This window comes from Myxine glutinosa, chromosome 7, assembly GCF_964187855.1.
Source record: "Myxine glutinosa chromosome 7, kmMyxGlut1.1, whole genome shotgun sequence".
Lineage (NCBI taxonomy): Eukaryota > Metazoa > Chordata > Myxini > Myxiniformes > Myxinidae > Myxine > Myxine glutinosa.
Window position 1 is genome coordinate 186,895,108 of NC_136267.1, and position 20,521 is coordinate 186,915,628.

The 20,521-nt window shown below is 43.9% G+C and overlaps 1 protein-coding gene across 1 annotated transcript in view; it reads right to left on the reverse strand.

The window, feature by feature from the left end:
* Positions 1-20,521, reverse strand: part of ZC3H15 (zinc finger CCCH-type containing 15) — a 73,876-nt gene that overhangs the window by 38,966 nt on the left and 14,389 nt on the right. The window contains exon 3 of the mRNA XM_068123732.2: positions 11,083-11,194. Coding sequence (XP_067979833.1) covers positions 11,083-11,194 — 112 coding nt within the window. The remainder of the gene's footprint in view (positions 1-11,082; positions 11,195-20,521) is intronic.

A 20,521-nucleotide genomic window follows, 5' to 3' on the forward strand; every position in this document is an offset into this window, starting at 1 on the left:
AAGCTGATTGCTATCAGAACACACCAAGTAAGCCGATTGCTATCAGAACACACCAAGTAAGCTGATTGCTAACAGAACACACCAAGTAAGCTGATTTCTAACAGAACACACCAAGTAAGCTGATTGCTTAGAGAACACAGCAAGTAAGCTGATTGCTAAGAGAACACACCAAGTAAGCTGATTGCGAACAGAACACAGCAAGTAAGCCGATTGCTAAGAGAACACACCAAGTAAGCTGATTGCGAACAGAACACACCAAGTAAGCTGATTGCTAACAGAACACACCAAGTAAGCTGATTGCTAACAGAACACACCAAGTAAGCTGATTGCTATCAGAACACACCAAGTAAGCTGATTGCTAACAGAACACACCAAGTAAGCTGATTTCTAACAGAACACACCAAGTAAGCTGATTGCTAAGAGAACACAGCAAGTAAGCTGATTGCTAGGAGAACACACCAAGTAAGCTGATTGCGAACAGAACACACCAAGTAAGCTGATTGCGAACAGAACACACCAAGTAAGCTGATTGCTAACAGAACACACCAAAAGTAAGCTTATTGCTAACAGAACACACCAAGTAAGCTGATTGCTAACAGAACACACCAAGTAAGCTGATTGCGAACAGAACACACCAAGTAAGCTGATTGCGAACAGAACACACCAAGTAAGCTGATTGCTAACAGTACACACCAAGTAAGCTGATTGCTATTATAACACACTAAAAGTAAGCTGATTGCTAACAGTACACACCAAGTAAGCAGATTGCTAACAGACCACACCAAGTAAGCTGATTGCTCATAGAACACACTAAAAGTAAGCTGATTGCGAACAGAACACACCAAGTAAGATGATTGGTAACAGAAAACACCAAGTAAGCTGATTGCTAACAGTACACACCAAATAAGCTGATTGCTAACAGAACACACCAAGTAAGCCGATTGCTAACAGAACACCCCAAGTAATCTGATTGCTGACAGAACACACCAAGTAAGCTGATTGCTGACAGAACACACCAAGTAAGCTGATTGCTCACAGAACACACCAAGTAAGCTGATTGCTAACAGAACACACCAAGTAAGCCGATTGATGACAGAACACACCAAGTAAGCTGATTGTTAACAGAACACACCAAACAAGCTGATTGCTAACAGAACACACCAAACAAGCCGATTGTAAACAGAACACACCAAGTAAGCTGATTGTAAACAGAACACACCAAGTAAGCTGATTGCTAACAGAACACACCAAGTAAGCTGATTGCTAACAGAACACACCAAACAAGCTGATTGTAAACAGAACACACCAAGTAAGCTGATTGCTAACAGAACACACCAAGTAAGCTGATTGTTAACAGGACACACCAAGTAAGCTGATTACTAACAGAACACACCAAACAAGCTGATTGCTAACAGAACACACCAAGTAAGCTGATTGTTAACAGAACACACCAAGTAAACTGATTGTTAACAGAACACACCAAACAAGCTGATTGTTAACAGAACACACCAAACAAGCTGATTGCTAACAGAACACACCAAACAAGCTGATTGTAAACAGAACACACCAAGTAAGCTGATTGTAAACAGAACACACCAAGTAAGCTGATTGTAAACAGAACACACCAAGTAAGCTGATTGCTAACAGAACACACCAAGTAAGCTGATTGTTAACAGAACACACCAAGTAAGCTGATTACTAACAGAATACACCAAACAAGCTGATTGCTAACAGAACACACCAAGTAAGCTGATTGTTAACAGAACACACCAAGTAAACTGATTGTTAACAGAACACACCAAACAAGCTGATTGCTAACAGAACACAGCAAGTAAGCTGATTGCTAACAGAACACACCAAACAAGCTGATTGTAAACAGAACACACCAAACAAGCTGATTGTTAACAGAACACACCAAACAAGCTGATTGCTAACAGAACACACCAAACAAGCTGATTGCTAACAGAACACACCAAGTAAGCTGATTGCTAACAGAACACACCAAACAAGCTGATTGCTAACAGAACACACCAAGTAAGCTGATTGCTAACAGAACACACCAAGTAAGCTGATTGTTAACAGAACACACCAAACAAGCTGATTGCTAACAGAACACATCAAGTAAGCTGATTGTTAACAGAACACACCAAACAAGCTGATTGCTAACAGAACACACCAAACAAGCTGATTGCTAACAGTACACACCAAGTAAGCTGATTGTTAACAGTACACACCAAACAAGCTGATTGCTAACAGTACACACCAAGTAAGCTGATTGCTAACAGAACACACCAAACAAGCTGATTGTAAACAGAACACACCAAGTAAGCTGATTGCTAACAGAACACACCAAGTAAGCTGATGTTAACAGAACACACCAAGTAAGCTGATTACTAACAGAACACACCAAACAAGCTGATTGCTAACAGAACACACCAAGTAAGCTGATTGTTAACAGAACACACCAAGTAAACTGATTGTTAACAGAACACACCAAACAAGTTGATTGTTAACAGAACACACCAAACAAGCTGATTGCTAACAGAACACACCAAACAAGCTGATTGTAAACAGAACACACCAAGTAAGCTGATTGTAAACAGAACACACCAAGTAAGCTGATTGCTAACAGAACACACCAAGTAAGCTGATTGCTAACAGAACACACCAAACAAGCTGATTGTAAACAGAACACACCAAGTAAGCTGATTGCTAACAGAACACACCAAGTAAGCTGATTGTTAACAGAACACACCAAGTAAGCTGATTACTAACAGAACACACCAAACAAGCTGATTGCTAACAGAACACACCAAGTAAGCTGATTGTTAACAGAACACACCAAGTAAACTGATTGTTAACAGAACACACCAAACAAGCTGATTGCTAACAGAACACACCAAGTAAGCTGATTGCTAACAGAACACACCAAACAAGCTGATTGTAAACAGAACACACCAAACAAGCTGATTGCTAACAGAACACACCAAGTAAGCTGATTGCTAACAGAACACACCAAACAAGCTGATTGCTAACAGAACACACCAAGTAAGCTGATTGCTAACAGAACACACCAAGTAAGCTGATTGTTAACAGAACACACCAAACAAGCTGATTGCTAACAGAACACACCAAGTAAGCTGATTGTTAACAGAACACACCAAACAAGCTGATTGCTAACAGAACACACCAAACAAGCTGATTGCTAACAGTACACACCAAGTAAGCTGATTGTTAACAGTACACACCAAACAAGCTGATTGCTAACAGAACACACCAAGTAAGCTGATTGTTAACAGAACACACCAAACAAGCTGATTGCTAACAGAACACACCAAGTAAGCTGATTGTTAACAGAACACACCAAACAAGCTGATTGCTAACAGAACACACCAAGTAAGCTGATTGCTAAAACAACACACCAAACAAGCTGATTGCTAACAGAACACACCAAGTAAGCTGATTGCTAACAGAACACACCAAGTAAGCTGATTGTTAACAGAACACACCAAACAAGCTGATTGTTAACAGAACACACCAAACAAGCTGATTGCTAACAGTACACACCAAGTAAGCTGATTGCTAACAGTACACACCAAGTAAGCTGATTGCTAACAGAACACACCAAGTAAGCGGCTTGCTAACAGAACACACTAAAAGTAAGCTGATTGCTAACAACAACAACAACAACAACAACATGCATTTTAAGGCCATTTTCCCTGCTAGAGCGGGGGTTAGCCTTGCGGTCCCCATGACAATCTTCTCCATTTTGCCCTATTTTCTGCATCTCTCCTTGTTAACCCCCTTGCCCGCATTTCTTCTTCCACCATCTTTAGCCAAGTCTTTCTCGGTCTTCCCCGTCCTCTACTTCCTTCTACATTCATTTCCATCACTCTTCTCAACCAGTCACTTTCATCCTTCCTCAACACATGACCAAACCATCTCAACCTGTTCCTCTTCACAGCATCTATCACAGGCTCTATTCCCATCATCTTTCGCAATTCATCATTTGTCTTCCTCTCTCTCAACGATGCTCCACACATCCACCGAACCATTCGCATTTCCACCCTTTCCAACCTTCGTTGCTGCTCTACGTTCATTACCCATGTCTCGCTCCCATAAATCATAACACTTCTCACACATGCAGCATACACCTTTACCTTCAGCTTCAACGACACTCCCCTCCTCATCAGCACGCCACTCATTTCCCGAAACTTCTTCCATGCACATCTCACTCGAGCAACCGTTGCCGAGTCTGATCCACCTTCTCCATTCAGCATGTCTCCGAGGTAGCAAAATGTTTTCACACCTTCCAGCTTTACGCCGTCTCCAAGATGCAACTCAACGTTTCCTCCATCTGCAGCTCCCTCTGTGCACACCTTACATTTGAATGTAGCTGCCACAATGGTTAATGACCCTCTCAGACCACTACATTTTTGATGAACCCACTCAGCGCACATTGTACATTGAATGGAGTTCACTCCGACACCCTTCCTGCACACAGCACAGGGCCACTTCCCAGTTCTTTCCACCTCACCACATGCTTTACCACTTGCCATCACCTTCGTCTTTCCGATATTCACCTTCAGACCTTTTGTCTCCATACATTCCTTCCACTTGTTCATCTTTTCCCTCAGTCCATCCATACTTTCCGCAATCAACACCAGATCATCTGCATACAACAACTCCCACGGTAAACCCTCCTTTCCGTTCTGAGCCAGCACCTCCATCACAGCTACAAATAGTAGTGGGCTTACTACCGACCCCTGATGCACTCCCACCTTCACCTCAAACCCACCACTGTTCCCGTCCTTCGTCCTTACAGCTGTGCGCGCTCTTTTGTACATTGCCATCACTACTCTGATCAACCATTCCTCCACTCCTAACTTCCTCATTGCCCATGTCAATACTTTGCGTGGAACCCTATCGAATGCTTTCTCCAGATCAACAAACCCAAGAAACAACTTCTTCCTCTTCTCCATGTACTTCTCCTGCAACTGCCTCACAATAAAAAGCACGTATGTCGTTCCTCTTCCTGGCATAAATCCAAACTGCATTTCGTCGATCTTCACTTTCTTCCTTATCCTCCTCTCCAACACCCTTTCCAATACCTTCATTCCATGCTCCAATAACTTTATCGCTCGGTACGAGCCACACTCTAGAGGGTCACCTTTCCACTTGTATATAGGGACGAGGGTACTCAGTTCCCAATCCACTGGAATGCGGCCTTCTTTCACCACCAGATTACAGATCTCTGTCATTTTCTTCACACCCCAACTTCCTGCTGCTTCAACAAATCTCCCACAACTCCCGTCGGGCCTTCCGCTTTTCTACTCTTCATTGCTTTTATCGCTTCCTCAACTTCCTTCTCAGTTATCTTCTCTGCCGGTCCTAAAACTGGGTTACTCTCGATGTTGCCATCCCATTCATTCTCTGTATTCAACAGCATTTCTATATATCTTTTCCATCTTCCTTTAATCCCATCTGGGTCCACAACGATTTGTCCCACTTCATCCTTCAAGCAACTCACCCCCATCACATCACACCTCTCTTTCGCTATCTGCTTTGCAATCCTGAATACTGCTCATTGACCCTCTTCCGAATCCAAGCTTTCTCCGAAAATTTTCCTACATGCCTCCTGCGCCTTTGCCACCTCTTTCTTTGCAGCCTTCTTGGCTGCCTTATAACTTTCATGCTCTGCTTTTTCTGCTCCCGTACCCTTCGCCTTCTGCCACTCCTTGAACTTCTTCCTCTTCTCGTCAATCCTCTTTCCAACTTCATCATCCCACCATCATGTTTCCGAGTGCCTCGGTGGTCCTTTTGTCCATCCACATACCTCACCAACGGCTCCCAACAGACTAGCTTTCATTGACATCCAACCGCTTTCAAGCTCAACCACATCATCCTCTACCCTACTCAGCCTCTCTTTTAATGCCTCCCTTACTGTCACCTCTTTCAACCTCCACACTTTCATTCTTGGTTGGGACTTCACCCGCCGAGCTCTCCATGCACCTTTCACCCTTATGTCGCAGACAACCAAGTGGTGCTGTGAAACAGCCTCCTCCCCCGGGATCACCTTTGTGTCCCGGAGGTGCCCCCTATCTCGCCTACGCACCATCAGGTAGTCAACGGTTGTCGTCGACCCACCTGACGTGTATGCAACAAGCTTATTATCCTCTTTCTGGAACTGAGTATTACAAATCAACAAATCAGCTCCATCAGCAAACTCCAAAATCCTTTCACCTGCTCCATTTCTCACACCATATCCGTAACCCCCATGAACTCCCTCAAAACCATCCATACTCCTTCCCACATGTCCATTTAGGTCTCCTCCTACCACAACAACTTCCTCATCTTTCACGTTTTCCATCAGCTTCTCTATCGCACACCAGAACTTGTCCTTCTCTTCATCGCTCCGACCAACCTGCGGAGCATATCCCGAGATGACGTTCACCAAGAGCTTTCCAATCATCATTTTCACCATCATCAACCTATCACTCACTCTCGTCACACTCACCACACTGTCTGCAAACTCCTCAGAAAACAGGACACCAACACCATTCACGCCCTCCAGGCACCCTTGCCACACAAACTTGTATTTCTGTCGATGCCTACCCTTCACCATTCTCACACCACTTCCCTTCCATCTCGTCGCTTGCACACAACATATGTCCACTCTTCTTCTGACCAATACTTCCACCACTTCTCCTGATCTCCCTGTCATTGTCCCTACATTCCATGTCCGAAACCTCAGAAACCGATCTCCACTTCGGGCTGTACCCTGCCCATATGTAGTTGTAATTGTCATGGTTCTCTTTTTGAGGCAACGTTTTTTATGGCCGGATGCCCTTCCTGCCGCCAACCCTCTTCGTCATCTCTTACGACACGCAGGGATACGGTGTACCTATGCTAATCCAGGGTACACACTGGGAAACGTTTAAAACATGGAAATTCTGGGGGGGGGGGGGGGGGTGGGACATCACGGCTGCGGGGGCCCCGTCAGCACCACGCCACGTTTGCCCGGTGAGCACCACGGTGGCCCGGTCAGCACCACACCCTTGGAAAGGACTTCGATGCACGTCGGCCCGGTCGGCCCAGAGCCTGGCGCAAAGTCCAAGGACATCAGCACGTCATCCGAAAACAGCTCCGGTTGGTGCGAACCACTTGGTCAATGGCGCGAAGCAGGTCCCGACACGTCCTTGCTCGCTTGGCCCCGATGAAGGTCTCGCTGGGTGTTCTCCAAACAGGGGCAAAATCGCCCAAGCCGCGCTGGATTTCGGCAGCGGAAAGCAGCCATGAAGCGACGATATTCGGTCGGGCTTTTCATTGAATCTATGCTGCTGAATATCACACACGTCGGCCCTGTCGGCCCAGAGCCTGGCGCGAAGTCCAAGGACATCAGCACGTCATCCGAAAACAGCTCCGAAAAACTCTTCCCTCCGAGCTGCTCTTGAACCTCGTCAGGAATCGTCCCGGTTCGTCTCAGGCCTCCACGTCCGAGCGCAGGAAACCGCAAGCTGCACTGCCCGTGGGCGGGAACTAGGCCTTGCTGCACGATCCGCTCACTCCTGGCTCCGTGCGCGCAGGAAACTGCAGGCTGCACTCAAATTGATTGCCAACAGAACACACCAAATAAGCTGATTGCCAACAGAACACACCAAATAAGCTGATTGCTAACAGAACACACCAAGTAAGCTGATTGCTAACAGAACACACCAAGTAAGCTGATTGCTAACAGAACACACCAAAAGTAAGCTTATTGCAAACAGAACACCAAGTAAGCCGATTGCTAACAGAACAACCCAAGTAAGCCGAATGCTAACAGAACACACCAAAAGTAAGCTGATTGCTAACAGAACACACCAAGTAAGCCGATTGCTAACAGAACACCCCAAGTAAGCCGATTGCTAATATAACTCACTAAAAGTAAGCTGATTGCTAACAGTACACACCAAGTAAGCTGATTGCTATTATAACACACTAAAAGTAAGCTGATTGCTAACAGTACACACCAAGTAAGCTGATTGCTAACAGACCACACCAAGTAAGCTGATTGCTCATAGAACACACTAAAAGTAAGCTGATTGCGAACAGAACACACCAAGTAAGATGATTGCTAACAGAAAACACCAAGTAAGCTGATTGCTAACAGTACACACCAAATAAGCTGATTGCTAACAGAACACACCAAGTAAGCCGATTGCTAACAGAACACCCCAAGTAATCTGATTGCTGACAGAACACACCAAGTAAGCTGATTGCTGACAGAACACACCAAGTAAGCTGATTGCTCACAGAACACACCAAGTAAGCTGATTGCTAACAGAACACACCAAGTAAGCCGATTGATGACAGAACACACCAAGTAAGCTGATTGCTAACAGAACACACCAAGTAAGCTGATTGCTATCAGAACACACCAAGTAAGCCGATTGCTATCAGAACACACCAAGTAAGCTGATTGCTAACAGAACACACCAAGTAAGCTGATTTCTAACAGAACACACCAAGTAAGCTGATTGCTTAGAGAACACAGCAAGTAAGCTGATTGCTAAGAGAACACACCAAGTAAGCTGATTGCGAACAGAACACAGCAAGTAAGCTGATTGCTAAGAGAACACACCAAGTAAGCTGATTGCGAACAGAACACACCAAGTAAGCTGATTGCTAACAGAACACACCAAGTAAGCTGATTGCTAACAGAACACACCAAGTAAGCTGATTGCTATCAGAACACACCAAGTAAGCTGATTGCTAACAGAACACACCAAGTAAGCTGATTTCTAACAGAACACACCAAGTAAGCTGATTGCTAAGAGAACACAGCAAGTAAGCTGATTGCTAGGAGAACACACCAAGTAAGCTGATTGCGAACAGAACACACCAAGTAAGCTGATTGCGAACAGAACACACCAAGTAAGCTGATTGCTAACAGAACACACCAAAAGTAAGCTTATTGCTAACAGAACACACCAAGTAAGCTGATTGCTAACAGAACACACCAAGTAAGCTGATTGCGAACAGAACACACCAAGTAAGCTGATTGCGAACAGAACACACCAAGTAAGCTGATTGCTAACAGTACACACCAAGTAAGCTGATTGCTATTATAACACACTAAAAGTAAGCTGATTGCTAACAGTACACACCAAGTAAGCTGATTGCTAACAGACCACACCAAGTAAGCTGATTGCTCATAGAACACACTAAAAGTAAGCTGATTGCAAACAGAACACACCAAGTAAGATGATTGGTAACAGAAAACACCAAGTAAGCTGATTGCTAACAGTACACACCAAATAAGCTGATTGCTAACAGAACACACCAAGTAAGCCGATTGCTAACAGAACACCCCAAGTAATCTGATTGCTGACAGAACACACCAAGTAAGCTGATTGCTGACAGAACACACCAAGTAAGCTGATTGCTCACAGAACACACCAAGTAAGCTGATTGCTAACAGAACACACCAAGTAAGCCGATTGATGACAGAACACACCAAGTAAGCTGATTGCTAACAGAACACACCAAGTAAGCTGATTGCTATCAGAACACACCAAGTAAGCCGATTGCTATCAGAACACACCAAGTAAGCTGATTGCTAACAGAACACACCAAGTAAGCTGATTTCTAACAGAACACACCAAGTAAGCTGATTGCTTAGAGAACACAGCAAGTAAGCTGATTGCGAACAGAACACAGCAAGTAAGCTGATTGCGAACAGAACACAGCAAGTAAGCTGATTGCTAAGAGAACACACCAAGTAAGCTGATTGCGAACAGAACACACCAAGTAAGCTGATTGCTAACAGAACACACCAAGTAAGCTGATTGCTAACAGAACACACCAAGTAAGCTGATTGCTATCAGAACACACCAAGTAAGCTGATTGCTAACAGAACACACCAAGTAAGCTGATTTCTAACAGAACACACCAAGTAAGCTGATTGCTAAGAGAACACAGCAAGTAAGCTGATTGCTAGGAGAACACACCAAGTAAGCTGATTGCGAACAGAACACACCAAGTAAGCTGATTGCGAACAGAACACACCAAGTAAGCTGATTGCTAACAGAACACACCAAAAGTAAGCTTATTGCTAACAGAACTAACCTTAGACCTTTGAAGGCGTTTTATGTCCCACAGTACTCTTAACACCACGAAGACCATGAAGACCCAAAATACCCAAAATACCCTGCAGACCCCGAACATTCAAAATACCTCAATGCCCCTTTAAAACCCAAAAGATCCGAAAGACTCAAAAGACCACGAAGACCCAGAAGACCCAAAATACCCAAAGAACAAAAGACCCCGATGACACAAAATACACAAAATACCCCGAAGATCCCGAATACCCAACTGAATGATGTTGGATGAAGCTGCTCTGTAAACGCCGCAGAGAATGGAGATGAGGAGAGAAGTGTGTACAAACCACCAGTCGACCTTCAACACAAAAGTCACTCACAAAAAAGACAGGAAAATTTAAATTCTTTGTATGAAGTTAAAGGTGCCAAGAGCATTGAATTGCACAGAAATAAGTGAAAATAACAACAAAAAAAGTTATTATATATAGTTATTTTGGTGTATGGAAATGAAGGGAAATGAAAACAAATGGAACGAGGGAGGGAGAGGGAACTTAATGGTTACAAACAGCGGACATGCAGGCCGGTGATGGCATCATGCGGGCAGCAGATATTTGAGAGGCTTCGGCGTAGACGATGTTGGATGACGCCGCTCTGTGAACAGTGCTGCAGGTTCGAGATGGAGGCAATGTCACACATTGGTGCCACAAACACGTGGTAGAAGAAAATCATTCAGTGACACGTCTGCACCACCGGACGGGTTGTGCAGAAACCTAAATTGCCATGCTTCGGCCTTCTGACAGCAGCTCTTTATGACCCGTCATGATGCTTATTGGATTGAAGTTTGAGGGAGAATTAATGGTTGTTTTCACACTTCCATATACTGATGCACAACATTTGTGTATGCATGTGAGCTACTCACAACGGTGCATGAAGAACAAATAGCACAATAAAAAGCAGAAAAAGTACAAAAGACAAAAAGAATTGCATCAAAACCTCTTACCTTTGCTTACTTTCTGTGCAGCAACTACAGGTTTGAAGAGCGAATTGAGTTCTTCCAATTCCTTTAACTTATCCTCCTTCTTTAGTTTCTTATCTTGATCCTTTACTGCAGCCTGTATAAAAGGATGGGAATGAATAAGAAAAGCAAAACAAGAAAAATAATTATGTATCACCATGAGTTTCAAGTCAAACAACTATCTGTCAGCAATCAATATTTTGTGGGTTTTTTCCCTTAAGTTAGAATGTAATGCCTAAGTCACACATAGGCGGATATTTTGGCGACTACTGGCGATCAAGATTTTTCGGCGACTACTGGCGATTTCGGGCGGTCAAATATGGTCAGGCGGCAGTATGGCGACTGCAGGCGGCCACATTGCGACTGCATTGCGACGACGCCCCGAGTGGGATGGCGACTGTTGAAGATCGACGACGACTGCATTGCGGATGCACGGCGGCAGCGTGGCGACAGTCTGGCGGCTAGATTACGACCGATGGCGGATCGCGGCAACTGCATTGGGGCCGGGTGGCGGTTTACTCCGACGTCCGCAAGACTGCAATAAGACCGCCGGCGATTGGAGACGATTCACACAACTTTTTAAATCTTTATTTCTCTATTTTACATTTCACTTTATTCATTTCAATGATGTATGACATGAAGCATAAAGATGTTTGATGTACAATAAGAAAGTTAATAAAGTATCATTGTAATGTAATAATCAAACTTTTCTGCAGGGAGAGAGAATGGAAATAAAGTCCAACAAATTATTTTCACTGGTCCCAACTCCCATAAATAAAGTTTCCAAAGGACCAAAGTCCCAAAAATAAAGTTCCCAAAAGTCCCAAGTCCAAACAATAAAGCCATATCCTTGTCGGCACCACAGGACCTCACTCCACGGAGACCCTCACACCATCCTGTCTTGCCATGGAATCGTGGTATGTCGTAATGCAGTCGCCAGGCAGTCGTATCTCTGTCGCCAGTGGCCGTAACTCGGCCGCCACTAGTCCTACTGCTGTCGTCGTCAGTCTCCCATAGCCGCAGGGGAGACGTGGCAGTTCTTCTGTAGTCGATATGCAGCCGCAACAGTGTCGGCCCGTAGTCGGGAAGATGCCGCAGGAAGGCCGTATGGCATTCGCATCTCTGCCGTGCTAGCTGGTGGGGCGATTGCGGAAGACTATGAGCGACTGGGTTGCGGCCGCTTTACGCTCTTATTACGGATACCGACGACAGCATGGCGGTTCCATCACGACAGCATGGCGGATTTTTTTCGAGTGCGACTGAGCGCGCCGTTTTTAAACATTAAAAAAAATATTTGGCCCCTTTGCGGCTCTTGCCGACTGCAGCCGACCTGGGGAGGATAACCACGACTACAGGCGACCGTCCATTACGGTTTCATTACGATTGTCGGCGGGTGGTGGCGATTTTTCCAGTCGCCAGTAGTCGCCGACAAATCTGCCTATGTGTGACTTAGGCATTAGGAAGGCAGAGATCCTTCAGTAACAGTAGTTATTACAGGGAATGGTATTCCAAGAAATGACAGCAGAAACAGTAGACAGGTATAAACTTCAATTAGATAGGTACCGAGAAGCATTGGTACAGAGGAGCACACAGATATTGGCAGGACTAGGAAGTAGATTAGGCAGGTAGGGTCACTGCGCACATACAGGGCCTGCAGAAAGTATTCAGACCTCTTGACTTTTTTCACATTTTGTTGTTACAGCCTCAATTTAAAATGGATTACATTGACTTTTTAAATCACTGACCGACACATAATCTAAATATCTATAAAGCTCAGTTGACCTTTTGCTCCACCAAATAACAGCAAAACGGAGTTGAGTAAAAGGGTGAAAATTCTACAGATGCTGTGATAAATAACTACCTCTGTCGGTTTGAATGTTTGAAAGTGAATAGACGTCTGGATCAATTTTTGAATTCAATTTAAATCCCGATATATATATATATATATATATATATATATATATATATATATATATATATATATATATATATATATATATATATATATATATATATATATATATATATACATATATATACATATATATATATATATTGTGAGAAACCACCGGTGAAACCACCTGTTCTCACCCAGATTTGGTGCCCCGCCCACCGCGTGACGGGACCTCCTTGGAGCCTCACGTGATTGGTGGAGGGGTCAGAGAGCGCGGTCGCCATCTTATGCGACGCACACGGCTCGAAGGCTCCGAGTGGGAAATATCATAAAAGGGTTTTCCTTGAAGCCTCCGGACAGCCGAGTTGGGCTGGTCGAATACCGTTCTGTATTTTACGAGCGAGTAACTCCAGAAGAGAACGAGTGATTCCCGGCTTCGTGTTGGAGCTACTGGCCGACCGTTCCTGGCGGCCTTGTGCGGTATTCCATCCTGGTATCCTCCGAGTCCCGGAGCCCGTCGATTGGAGCCGCGAGTGATCTTACCTGCGTCCTGTTGGAGCGTCTGTTGCCGACCGTTCCTGCCGGCTTGTGCAGCATATTCCCTTTTGTTACCTTTCATGGTTTTTGTGATCGAGCCAATAAATAATCGTGCCTTACCCCTAGAAGGCCGATTAAAACACAATTGTGTTTATTGCGTCTCTTTTGGTTCACTACGTGGATTACTTGAAGCCCGGACATTTACGTCCGTATTCCGTGCTGGGATACATTCCACAGACGGGATCGTGACAATATATATATATATATATACATATATATACATATATACATATATATACTTTACTCTTCTGTCCTTCTATATATACTATATATATATATATATACTCAAGCACTATATATATATACTATATATATATAGTGCTTGAAGCACTATATATACTCAAGCACTCAAGCACTATATATATATATATATATATATATATATATATATTGTTGCGGGTCGTGGATAAGATGTTATTTTGACCGAGCGGTGGTGTATTACCGCGACCTAACAGTTCCCCCGATTCTTCCCCAACTCACCCGATTCACCCCAAACTTTGGCCGTATCGCACCGCAGCTGCCCAATCTGGAAAACTCTAAAACGACCGAATGCAAAGAGGAAAAGGAATAAGACGAGAAGACGGACAGAAGAGTAATTGGATTTATTATTTACACATATAAGTAGGAAGCAAGCAGTCACGTTTATTTACAACACATAAGACGCAGGTGACACAGTGCAATCTTTAGTTATACAGACTTAATTACCTACCCAGGACAGAACAAACGAAGACGACTCACACGGGGAATGATGACAGGAATTGGCTGGAAGGAGAGGAAAGTCCACTGGGTCCGGCAGCACGATCCGCACGTTGGGCAGCCGCCGTTCCTTCGCGGCCCTGCTCCGAACTGCCGTCCAGGTCCCTAAGCGGTTGGCGAGCGTTGTTGCTGCTGCTGCTGTAGATGCTGCCGCTCGCGAGCAAGGTGACGAATAGCAGGCTTGGTGCTTCCTTGAATGATCTCTGCTTGTTGGACCTCACAACTCAGCTCATCTGCCTTGGACCTCCTCTCGTCTCAACGGCTTGGACTCCCTCTCGTCTGCCTGTAAAAGCTCATCTGCCTTGGGAAACGCCCTGCCGTGGGTTATATAGGCCCCGCCCCTCAACCTTTGCGAACCTCCCTGATAGCTCTTCCTCCGCCCTCCCTAGCCAAACCCCTGGCTCATGGTTGGTCGAGTGGGGCTGGCTCACTCCTCCCCTCTATGACGAGGTGGAGACACGCCTTTCTTCTCCGACCCTGCCTCGTGGTCAATGGCGGTTATTGGAGGGGAGGTAATTGCCAATCGACGAAAAGGGGGAATGGAGGTTTTGGGAATGGGAATGAAGGGAATCTATCTCTTTCACTGGTGCAATGGAGTATTTCAATTAATGGGAGACACAGCCTTACCCTAAAACACAGAATAAGATATAACTATCGAACAGGGGTATTATTATTGGCTGACGTGTATGCTTGTGGACTAATTATGGGACGCCCTTTTGACCTTTACACAGCTCCGGAGGCAGGAGGCGCAGACTCAAGCACTATTCATCACCAATTTACCACAATACAACACAATCAAAAAAAATACAGTCCTCATATCCGCAACAATATATATATATATATATATATATATATATATATATATATATATATATATATATATATATATATATATATATATATATATATATATATATATATACAGACTTGGCATTTAATATGGAATTTTTTTTTTTCTTGAGTTGGGTTTACTTACTGAACTCAGTATATCAATCTGGTGAGTTTCTTTTACCCTTCGGTGATGTCTTTGTTGAAAGAACCATGTCACTGATTGTCTTTCGCAGCAAGAAGTCAATAACAGGATTATATCACAGGTGGCGTGACAAAATGTAAGGACAGGTACATTTGACGATTGGCTTCACAATCGGGTATATAAGGGTTGTTGCATTCTGTATTAGTGGAAAACAACTGCTCCACATCTACAAAAGTTATTGCCGCTTCCTCTGGAGATGGTCCGTCAACTTGACAATGCTGTTTGTCATGGAGTGGTGGCTTTACGAAATTCTGGCATGAAACAGCGTGCTATTGCTCAGCAGTATGGCATCACTCAAGGTGAGGTGTCAAAGATCCTGAAACAAAATGCTCAGAGGGGTGTCCCTACTCCAATACCGAGGCCAGGACGTCCACGCAGAACCACAAGGAGAGATGATCGCCAGCTGCACCGGTTAGTCTGCAATGGCCGTACCAAGTCAGATAATCGGCTTAGGGCTGAGTGGCAGCAACTGACAAATGTGCCTGTATCCAGAAGGTTCGTCAACCAATGACTGGTTCAAGCAGGCTATCGTGCCAGGCGTCCCTTGAGAAAGCCACGCCTGACCAGACAACACAGCCAGCGCCGATTGCAGTGGGCCAGAGAGCACCGTCAATGGCAGCCAGGACACTGGAATCACGTGACCTTCAGTGTCGAGTTTAGATTTCTGGTCTATCGTCAAGATGGCCGCGTCCGAGTGTGCAGACAAGTGCATGAAGCCCACAATGAAGATTGTATAGTGCCAAGAGTCCAAGCTGGAGGTGGTGGGGTGACCGTTTGGGCTGCTTTTCATGCAGGGGGCAAAACTGACCTGGTTGTTCTGAATGGAAACCTGAACCAGTTCAAGTACAGGGTCATTGTGGAAGAAACATTGCTTCCATTTGCTCGTGCAGCCTTTCGAGGAAACTTTTCTTCCAAGATGACAATGCACGGCCTCATCGTGCTCGCATGATCCAACACTTTCTTGCTGACCGTGGTGTAGAGCATATGGAGTGGCCTGCCATGTCCCCGGATATGAATCCTATAGAGAACTTGTGGGCAGAATTAACGCGTCAAATCGACAACTTGGACCAGCAGCCTGCCTCTGTGCGTGAATTGCAGCAGGCTATTGTAACTGCATGGCAAGCGATTCCTGTCCAAACCTTGGCAAATCTCGTGAACAGCATGCCTCAACGTGTACGTGCTCTCCTGAATGCTCGTGGGGGTTACACGAAGTACTGAACTGTACTTTTACTGTCCGTAATCCCAGTCATAATTTAGCTTTTGTTTTTGTTGAAAAATTTTTTGGCTACTGTGCAAAATAAAGAGATACTTCTGGAAAACGCACAGAAGTTTAACACAGTACTGTCCGTGAAATGAGTTCGATATCAGTTTACATCACTTTCAAGGATCAATTTATTTGCTTCGAAATGTCAAATGTGGTTTTTGTTTCTTTTATATGTCACATTAACAAAATCTAGAATAATTTCAACATAATTCCAATGAACTTTTGGTTCTAAGTCATCTTGAAAAGTAAGTTCACCCCCACAAAAAAATATTCCATAATAAATGCCAAGTCTGTATATATATACAGTCACGTGAAAAAGTAAGTACACCCCATGTAAAGTTTTGACTTTTTCAACATATTTCAACAGACAGCTATTTGATCTTCATTTCAACAATATTGATAGATAAAGGTGATATAATATAACAAATATCATGAAACATTTACATTTTGTAGTCCATTGTATAATTTAAATAAACATAAATGCAAATTTCTCATGTGGAAAAAGTAAGTACACCCTTGGCTCTAATAGGTGGTATTGCCCCCTTTGGCAGAAACAACCTCAAGTAGGCATTTCTTTATAACTGTGTACCAGTCTCTGACATCGACTGGGATAAATTTTTGCCCACTCCTCCATGCAGAATTATTTCAGCTGTGCGATGTTTGAGGGGTTTCTTGCATGCACAGCTCGTTTCAAATCCCCCCCCCCCCCACATCTCGATGGGATTTAGGGGCTTTGACTTGGCCATTCCAGAACCCTCCATTTCTTTCTTTTCAGCCATTCCTTGGTGGATTTACTGGTATGTTTAGGGTCATTGTCATGTTGCAAGGTCCACCTTTGGTTGAGCTTCAACTTTCTGACAGATGGCCTCACATTATGCTCAAGCACCCTCTGGTACAATGAAGAATTCATCGTGGATTCTATGATGGTGAGCTGCCCAGGCCCTGATGCAGCAAAGCTGCCCCAAACCATAATATTTCCACCACCATGCTTTACAGTTGGTATCAGGTTCTTGTGGTCAAATGCTGTCTTTGGTTTTCGCCAAACATGTCTTCTGGTACTGTGGCCAAATAGCTCCACCTTTGATTCATCTGTCCAGAGCACATTGTTCCTGAAGTGCTGGTCTTTGCCTCGGTGTTCATTGGCAAACTTTAGTCTTGCCCTGATGTTCTTTGTGGACAGCAAAGGTTTCCTCCTGGCACACCTCCCATGTAGATCAACTTTGTGCAGCCTCTTTCTAATGGTAGACTCGTGCACTTTGACATCAACAGTGGCAAGAGCTACCTGTAGGTCCCGTGATGACATTCTGGGGTTCTTAGAGACTTCTTTCAGCATCTTGCGGTCTGCTCTCGGGCTGAACTTGCTGGGGTGGCCTGGCCTGAACAAGTTGGCAGTTGTTTGGAATCTTCTCCACTTGTAGATGATCTTCCGGACAGTCGAATGATTGATTTCAAATTGTTTGGAGATCTTTTTAAATCCCTTCCCAGACTCGCAGGCATCTATAACCTTCTTTCTGAAGGCCCCAGAGAGCTCTTTTGATCTAGGCATGGTGATGCCGCACACTTCAACAACAAAGGGAAAACCAAACGAAATGTCTGAGGTTTAAATAAGACAGGTTCCTCCAAGATCCTCTCTAACGATGTTCTCATCATTTGCACCTGAGCTGGTGCACCTGATTCTAATTTTAGGTATTTGAAGTAGTGATAAATGTAGGGGTGTACTTACTTTTTCCACATGCGAAATTTGCATTTATGTTTATTTAAATTATACAATGCACTACAAAATGTCAATGTTTCATGATATTTATTATATTATATCACCTTTATCTATCAATATTGTTGAAATGAAGATTAAATAGCTGCATGTTGAAATATGTTGAAAAAGTCAAAACTTACATGGGGTGTACTTACTTTTTCACGTGACTGTATATATATAAACGTGAGTTGGCTGTGTGTCCGCGTTTTATTCAGAGATGGCTGAACGGATCTTCATCAAACTTTCAGAGGTTCATCAGTGAGTGCCTGGGAGAGTTCTAGGCAAACAAACAAACAAAATAAATTGAAAAAAAAAAGTTTTTTTTTTTGGAGTTAAAAAAAATAATAATAATAATTTGCTTAATCGTGCCGAAGCCTTTTTAAATGAATGACAGTTATATACAAGTACACGTTCACATAAATAAATACAAAACAATTACCAGACATTTGAATACAAATAAATCAAACAATTCCGGAAGTGTACAAATTTGGTAGTACGGCTTCTTCTTCTTCCTGATCGGCATCACACTAAACTCAAACGTGAGCCACATTCACTCAGAAACATGAGCCACTCCCCTTCCTCTCCTGCCTCCCCCCTCCCCCATCCCCCCCCCGCCCCCCCCTCCTCCCTTCCCCCCCCCCCTCTGCTCCCATTCCACCCCTCCCCCAAATAGATTGTGCTGCCAGGCATATGATGATACAGTACAATAACTATACTGTATATCCATAATATGTTTTGATAGATATAAGAAATGCCTATGTTACTGGTTTATGTTTTTTGGCTATTGTAGTGTACAGTACTTTAAATTTGATTTCCTTACTTACGAAATAAAACGTTTACAAACTGTATAACAGTTTACAAACTTGGTTTTGCCTCGTCAGCAGCGCCGCAGCATCATCAGCATTCAGTCTCGATTACCCCCGCGTATCGTGAGCGTTATTCCATTGTCTTTTCATATGATTTTATTAAAATCAATCCACCCTAAAGTTAATCATGGGTCCCAAACGCAGCGCAACCAGCCCTAGTGGTAGCAGCAGCAAGAAACAACGCAGGAGCATTGATTTGGAGGAGAAGCAGAAAATAACAAGCATTCTGAGTATTGCGCTGCAATACATGTCCCCTGCCAAAGTTCAAAGTGCCATAACTTTGTCAAAAATGATCGAATATGCAAATTTATGCATGGTTGATGCTGGTTTTCAAACTTGATCTGAGGTATGCTGAGACACATATGTCACGCCTCGCCTCGTTAATAAGCCCGCAAGGTCGCTCCGTGGAGCGGCCTGCACGTGTTGCACTGTGTGAATGATATAATTACCAACTCACGGTCTGAGGTACAAGCGATTCAAGAGATATCCATTTAAAAAATATCTATTTTCGTTTAATTAACGATATCTGCCAAACCACGTGCCCTATCGCAAATTCCAAAAGGACATTTTAGTAGACTGACATGCTGAACAGATTTGTGAAGTTTCCCCTCGATTGAATCAAAAATTAGGGAGGGGCTCGGTTTCAAAGGTTCATGCTTAAAAACGTCATAACTCTGAAACCATCAGTAATTTATTATATTTTTCGGTTCACGATCAATGATCGATGTGTATATATATATGTTGCTCGGCTTGGCTACGCCCCTCCGGAAAGCGCGCGCTGTCGCGTTGACGACGTTCGCGAGACGAGGCTGAGGACGCGCGGCGCGGCTTGAGGAGAACTCGAGAATAAACAAGAGATATCTATTTTCTTAAATATTTTCGTTTAATTAACGATATCTGCCAAACCACGTGCCCTATCACAAATTCCAAAAGGACATTTTAGTGCTGAACAGATCTGTGAAGTTACCCCTCGATTGGATCAAAAATGAGGGAGGAGCTCGGTTTTAAAGGTTCATGCTTAAAAACGTCATAACTCTGAAACCATGTGACGCATGACGTCATGCTCCGTGACTTTTTTGTTCGTCATGGGTATGCGATTCTGCCTGCAAAGTTTGGCCTCGATCTGTTCAGCAGGTGCAGAGAAAAAGGGGTTTTCGTGTTTTCACGTAAAACAATATGGCGGCCGAACCACGTGACCCGTGACGTCATAATTACCATTAAAATATTCTACAGACCGAGTCCATCATTTGGTGAAAATTTT